The sequence below is a fragment of the Coptis chinensis genome, chromosome 5, assembly GCF_015680905.1.
Source record: "Coptis chinensis isolate HL-2020 chromosome 5, ASM1568090v1, whole genome shotgun sequence".
NCBI classification, from domain to species: Eukaryota; Viridiplantae; Streptophyta; class Magnoliopsida; order Ranunculales; family Ranunculaceae; genus Coptis; species Coptis chinensis.
In genome coordinates, this window is record NC_141460.1 from 98,126,062 (window position 1) to 98,133,839 (window position 7,778).

Below are 7,778 nucleotides of genomic sequence, written 5' to 3' on the forward strand. Positions count from 1 at the left end.
AGAGATAGGAAGAAGCGGACGGATAGTTGTATCTCGGAAGAAATACATTCGTAAAAGTAATTTCTCGATTTGGTATGGAGAATGCAAAGTCGGTTTCTACACCTTTAAATTTGGGCATTTTAGGCTTTTCAGCTAAGTTCTCTCCTAGTTCGATTGGAGGAACAAAAGCATATGGCAAATGTTCCTTATGCAAGTCGCCGTGGGCGCTTTAATGTATGCTATGGTGTGCACATGTCCGACATTTCACAAAGCGCTTAGTGTTGTCGGCAGGTATATGGCAAATCTCGGAAGCGGCATTGGGAGGCGATGAAATGGGTACTAAGGTACTTGAAGGGTACCTTGGATGTGGGATTAGCTTATGGTGGAGGCACTTGTTATGTCGACCGGGTTTGTGGATTCTCGATTATGCAGGTGATCTAGATAGACGACGATCGACTACTGGTTATGTGTTTATGATGCATGGTGCACCGGTTAGTTGGAGGTCTATGCTACAGGCTACAGTTGCTCTATCATGATGTTTCCGCACTTATATATTCACAACACAATGCAATGACACAGAAATACAAATTTTGTTAATCAGATCCTACAAAAGCAAATAGAATAACAACTAAGAAAAGGACTGAAAACAAAGTGCAATAGCCCCAATCACCAACAAAGCAGAAAAAGGAAAGCTACCAACAACCTTTCTAAGAACATCATGATGTTCAACCAAATCTAACTTCAACTTTAACAAATCAATCTATCCAAAAAAAAGTACTAGGTACACAGCCTTACCGCACATGTATGGGGGTGGAGGGAAGTCCAACAACACTCCCCCTCAGCGGGATCGCAGGTCACAGACAAGGTAGGCATTTGCCTACCGACATATGGGGCGGGCACAACATCAATGAACAGATTATACAAGTTATAGAGATTAGTACTGTTGTGGAGACATAGGAAAGTAAAAAGGAAAGATTCACTAGTCCTCATTTTTCTTTTCAAGGTTTGCAGTTTGGTAAAGAAAAACACAAACTAAAAAGAAATTTCCCTATCGTAAAACATAGAGATGATGATAGCAATGCCTTCACAAGAAAGGAAGTAATGAGTTGTACAATCTTACTCTTTCTTTGGCTGCAAGTTGGCTCATGTTGTGGCTAGATTTAGCTGACTCAATCTCCGATTGCTGATTTGGTTTAGTCTTGGAAGGCTGAGTTGTCTCAGTCTCCAACCTCTGCAGCAACACAACCTCGGATAACTTAGTTGATTCAGTTTCGGAAGGCTGAGCTGGCTCAATTTCCAATGCTTGCGCTGACTCTATCTCAGACAACTGAGCTGACTCAGTCTCAGAAGGCTTGGCTAGCTCATTTCCCAACCGCTGGGCTGACACTTTTTGTAGAAATTCTGAATGTCTTAATGCAGAAATTTGTAGATAATCAACCCATACATCGGGAATATGTACAAGCTTTCTCCATTGTTCTTCTTGTTCCTTTTGGCAGAACTCTTTTAGCAATGGACAGTCTATGATCACAAGATGTTGAAGCGAATTCGGCAGTCCTTTCTTTGGGAATGATTCAAGTGAAGGACACAGTCTAATCTCTAATTTCTTTAGGGAACTAAGGAGTGAGAGTTGGTGAAGAGTGATAAGGTTAGAGCAACCAAAAATGTTCAATTTCTGTAACTGAGGGAAGTCACCTACTACCACTCCAGTCCATTTCTCTAACTTCGGGATTTCATTAAGTGTGAGGTTCACTAACCTCGTAAATGCTTTATCGCTACTTAGATTCTCATATACAGTTCCACGATCGAGTCTCTCTAAGTCCAGACTTTCATTATCCATGTCTCTACCACAAAACTGATGATTAATTACCTTAACTTCATGCATTTTACTTATGGAGAGAGCTTTCAGGAGAGGCAGCTTCCCTAACGGTGGAAGTAGTTCACACTTTCTACAATCATGTATAGTAATGGTCGTAAGTTTGGAGAAAATGGGGTCACCAATCCAAGTCGGAAACTTAGCACCTCCATAGCCTACTATCTGCAACTCTTCAAGTTTCATATGAGGTCGGAGATTCTCAAGGATCTCATGTCCATTGTGTAACTCAGTCCATTGTAACTCCAACTTTTGTATATATTTCAATTGATCTAAAGCTGCTTCCTTGGCCTCCTCCAAGCTAAATACGTTCTCAAGCCTTAAAATGTGAAGCGTCCCATGAACGTTCACCATGTGCTTCAACTCAGTTATGTGACATCCGTTCTCTTTACCAACAACAAAGGCAGGTAATGTTTGTAACTCATTTAGATCTCCAAGTCCCGGTGGCATTGAAACCAATAGAGATGCTACATTAGCTTCTAGATGTCGTAAGTTTATAAGTTTCCTTATGCATTTGGGTAAACTTACGAGCTTGAAACAATCTCTAAGTTTCAGAGTTTGCATTTGGGAAAGGCTACCTAGTAAGTTAGGCAATGCCTGTATAGGAGTCCCAGAGAGATTGAGAAGTCTCAGATCTTTCAAATAACGTATCGTGCTCGGCAATTCTGTGATTTTTGTGTCACTAAAATCAAGTACCCTTAATGACCGTAAGTTTAAAAAAAGATCGCGAGGGACTTGTTCAATGTGGGATCCATGTTGATGGAGTATCATTAGACTGCATAAATTTTTAGCTTCGAACAAGTCTTTAAGAGTGACTGGATCACGAAACGAAGAATGCAGAGTATTCTCCGAAATACAAGAATTTCCACCATCATCTACTCTATAATATTCATCGAGTGCTGAGTGCCGCTCTTCAAAGAGGTCAACAATAGAGGGGTTGAGTTTGTACCTTGGTTCGCCAGTCGAAGCAAGAAACGAGAACTGAAAAATAGACAGTTCCTGTAAAGCTTCGAAATAAAGACCAGCTGTAGTCTCTAATCTTATGTGGGTAACTGGAATAAAACCTTCAGCAATCCAAAGCTGAATTATGTCATCCTTGTTGAACTCATGAGTTTTTGGAAACAAGTAGCAGAATTTAATACAACTCCACATTACTTCACCATCAAGATATTTATCTGAAACAAGTGCTTTCCACATGCTATTAAGCATGTCCCAAGAATCATATACAATTGCCGCATCTGTCTCATCCTTGTTATCTTCAACAACTACTTCTTCAGCCAAGTCCGGCATAGATGTCTCTGGCATATTACTAATACTTTCTCTCGATTTTAAATTTTAAGATGATGAATGATGAATGATGAATAATGAATAATGGGGTGGGAAGATATGCTGACAAAGTTTAAGTCAGAAGTCGCAACAAGGAAAACCATATTTCCATTATTGGGTTCTTTAAACGATTAGTGGGTGTTTGGTTCTCATTTTTTCAAAAAATCATTTTTTCTTAAAAAATATTTTTATAAAAAAGTATTTATTCTAAAAACAGTTTTTCAACATGTTTGGTTGTGATTTTTTTTAAAAGCTATTTTATCAAATCAGATTTCGCACTATGTTTCTCGATATATTTTGGCATATCATGACATAAAGTCTAAAACATCCGGGGAGTTCATTTGCCTTTAGCACCTAAAGTGTTTCCTTCCAAAAAAAATAGTTTTTTAACTTGAAAAACAAGTTTTACCTAATTATCATAAAACAAGTTTTTGGGACCAAAAAGTGTTTTTTGGATGAAAAACTATTTTTTTTTTAAATAAAAACCAAACACATTTATTTTTTCAAAAAATATTTTTTCACTAATAAACACTTTTTGGCAATAAATAAATAGGATCCAAACACCCCCTTAACTTTTTTTCGGTGTTTTTATACTATTTATTCAGTCCAATTTGCCGCCTTTCCTTCTATTATTATTGGGTTCGGGTTAGGGTGCAAGTGGATATCAAAATATTCGAATCATTCGAATTCGTATTCGAAAAATTGGATATTATCCGAAAATTCGGATTCAGATTCGAATAATTTGTTATGTCCGAACTAATTTCGGATACGGATTCGGATACTGCCATATCTGTATCAAAAAATATCCGATCCGATTTAAAAAATTAATAGTTATTATATATAATTTATTTATTTATTTATTATTATATAAAATCATAAACTAATCATTTAAAGCTATAATAACAAAATAATAATAATAAATGACAAATATATATATATATATATATATATATATATATATATATATAATGAATTATATATAATAGTTTTTATAGTGGTAAAATGAATTATTCAAAGCAAATAAAATTTTAATTAATATTAATTTTCGGATCGGATATTATCCGATATCTGATTCGAATATCCGAAATCGGATTCAGATAAATTTTTTAATATCCGTCGGATTCGAATTCAGATATCGGTATAAATTTTCGGATTCAAATTCGGATACAGGCATATCCGAATTCGAACCTATCCGTTTGCACCCCTAGTTCGGATGACAACCATACGATAGCCCAACGACTTAAGTTCACCTAAGAGCATTCCTATTGCAAGCAGCTCTTCGAAGAGGGGAAATAGCAACTTGTCACCCTTACGAGCCAAAAAATAATGGCCCAAAATGCAAAGGTAACAACAATGAGGGTAGTTTTTCACTAAGTAACAATAGGATGATAATGAGGATAGCTTTTTACTAAGTTACAATAAGAGTAGCACTTGCTACTGAGATAGTTGCCGATTTGTGATCTTCGGATGAAACTTTTTATTTCGTTTTTTTTTTTTTTTTTTCTCTCTCTCTGACGGGATGTTTCATTCCGTTCCTTATGTTTTTTTTTATATTTTTTTTTCATTTTTTACATTCAGACGGAATAAAACATTCCGTCTGAATTTTAAAATCACTTTTGCATTGAGCAACTCATAGTAGTTTCTCACCATAAAAGTAATTGTGAGGGCAAATAGTCCTATATCGCTTATGTGGAGGTAACAAATTGTTGTTTGTATTGGGAATGTCTATTTTAGGACCCCACCATTCTCTAATCCTACTCTTCTCCTGTCCATACACTAATAAAAATCTATAAAATTGAAAACGTCAACACCCAAAATCTGTAAACCATAGGTGAAAGGAGTGTAGGATATCATGCCAACATTCACCATAATGTGGTTGTGGTTGTGGTTGTGGTTGTGTTTGCGAGTGAAATTATGTGTCAAATATGTATGTCCCCGAACCCGACCGACTCTTTAGTCTATTATTATTGAAGTATTCTATTATTATTTTTTGCTAAAGAAGTATTCTATTATTGGGTGCATGTTATACCAACCATAAAACCAAATTTCACGATAAATATTGAGATTTCAGCAAAGGATATATAAAAATATCACGATAAGTCTAGAAATATATACAACTGCAAATATCAGAGATATTTTAACGATATTTATGATATATTGTGATATTTGGAGATATTTTGTTTAGATAACAATTTTATTTAATATTTATCATTATATTTTAAATAAATATAAATTATATATCGTAATATATCAAAAAATATCTACAATATCCACAATATTTATCGATATTTTAAATATATCTACGATATTTGTATATTAAATAATGTAAAATATCCCCCCACCATACATATTAAAAAATTGAGTATTGATAAACACTCGTATTCTCCTTATATTCTGTACTATGACACCAACTAGTCACAAGCAACACATATGACAAATACAAACGGACCTAGTAACTGGTATTGGTTGATTTTTTTGTTTGGGTAAAGTCAACATTCATGTAAAATTCATGTGTATTGATAACATTCATGCGTTTGGGACAAATACAAACGGACCTAGTAACTGTCTGATCATGAGATACGTGCTTGCGTGCATTTTAATGCAAATCTAACGTAATTCGTGTAATTGTTCATATAGTGAGTTGAAATAACTAATCCATGTGCTGTAGTTCCAGATGAGTTGTGTGTTGCTCCACAGACCACAGACCAGACCACAGTCCACCCCACGGCCACCCTGTGCTGTAGTTCCAGATGAGTTGTGTGTTGCTCCACAGACCACAGACCAGACCACTCTCCTTGTACTATGTTGAAGTATGTAGTGTCGGTCTCACACATTCTATAAGTGTGAGACCGTACCTTATTTAGCTTGTTGCTATTTTAGTTATTCCATCTCTAGTATAAATATATATATTGTAGGTTAGAGTAATATATACTCTAAACCCTAACTTCTTCTTGTGCCTCCATCCTCTCTTCTTCTTCTTCTACATACTCAATCCCTTTAACCTAACAAGCTAACCACCATATGTATCTCCTAGTATAAATAACATGGTATTGGAGCCGACTCTGTTTAGAGAATACTAAGAGAGAGATCCTCAGTTTCAAGGTTCCAATTTTAGTATTAGTTGTTGTCTTAGTATTGTTTCGCTTCCGCAATCTCTCGGTATTGATAAAGAGGAGTACGTCAGGTTTTCATAAGGCGAAGGCATGGTATCGTCATCTCGATGGTTTTCAATCTACGCGTGCGAGCGCGAATTGGCTTCGATTAAAGCTTCTTCGAAGTGCGCCACGCGCTCGTAGTACTTTGTCTCGCAGTTTCACAGTTTTGTATTCTTTTTCATCAAGTGAGTTTTTCTTCTTTTTACAATGACTGATGTTGTTCCAAAATCCGATGAATTCGGTAATACGTCTGTTTTCTCTGTTGGTATGACCTCTGTCAAATTGGAGGGTGTTGCAAATTACCTTCAATGAGCAGAGGCAGTTACTGTTTATCTTATTGGAAAAGGTAAGGAAAATCATCTAACAGATCCCCCATATGATAAAGGAAAGACAACTTGGACGAAAGATGACGCCTTGGTTAAGAATTTCCTGTGGAATACTATGGAGAAAGATGTTTGTAATACTGTGCGGTTTTTTAAAACCTCGAAAGAGATTTGGGAGTATCTACAAGAATCATACTCTCAATCTCAGAATACTTCTCATATCTTTTAGTTGTATGAGAACATCTTTGATCTCACTCAAGGAGATATGTCTATCTCTGAATATTACAATTCTCTTCGTAGCAAGTGGGAAGAACTGAATATATATCACCCACTTACTACAGGCATAAATCAGTTGAAGAAACAAAGAGAGGAATTTCGAGTCTCCAAATTCCTATCTGGGCTACGTCTCGAGTTTGCTAATGTGAAAGCCCAAGTTCAAGTGAATCTAAGCTCCCTACTGCAATCCGAGGGCTTACTCGCTTGTCTCAGATTACTACACCTCCTCCAAGGCACAATGACAAGGTCGGGCTTTATTGATCCCTCCAGCAGTAATAACAACCCCTCTTCTAGTCGTGGTAATGGCGGTAGAGGAGGTAGAGGGGGTTGTGGCTGTGGGGGTGGTCGTACCCAAGGGAGTGGCCGTGGTCGAGGTATTGGCAGTTTTGAGCCTTGTGAGCATTGTGGGCACACAAATCATAGTTCTGATTTTTATTGGGATATAACAGGACGCCCACCGTTGCACAAAGCCAACAATGCATGCATGCCACAGTAGTTGATCAGAAAGTGACTGATTTTCAACAAGTTCAAGAAGACTTTGCAGCCCTGATGAAGCGGATACAAGCTATTCCCAATTCATCGAGTTTGTCCGACCACCCCACTGCGACCCTAGCCGATTCAGGTAAAACATGTCTTCATACAAGTGGTAACAACTCTTGGGTTATTGACTCAGGAGCTTCTGATCATATGACAGGTAATCCCCAATTGTTTTCTAATCTTGCATATACTCACACACCATCATATGTCACATTAGCAAATGGGGCTAAGGTTAGTATTCTTGGTCGGGGTACTATTCAGTTAACTCGTAATATATCACTTGTCTCAGTCTTGCTTATTCAAAATTTCCCC

At 36.9% G+C, this 7,778-nt stretch overlaps 1 protein-coding gene across 1 annotated transcript; it reads right to left on the reverse strand.

The window, feature by feature from the left end:
* Window positions 1–1,063: 1,063 nt before the first annotated feature.
* LOC147500775 (putative disease resistance protein At3g14460) lies at window positions 1,064–3,247 on the reverse strand. The gene has a single exon (XM_086563677.1). It carries the CDS (start codon window positions 3,152–3,154, stop codon window positions 1,064–1,066), a length of 2,091 nt encoding a protein of 696 aa, XP_086419803.1. The 5' UTR covers window positions 3,155–3,247.
* Between the last annotated feature and the right edge of the window lie 4,531 nt (window positions 3,248–7,778).

Bases quoted from the DNA above. Each gene is read 5' to 3' on its own strand.
- LOC147500775 (XM_086563677.1), bottom strand. From the start codon at position 3,154: ATGCCAGAGACATCTATGCCGGACTTGGCTGAAGAAGTAGTTGTTGAA.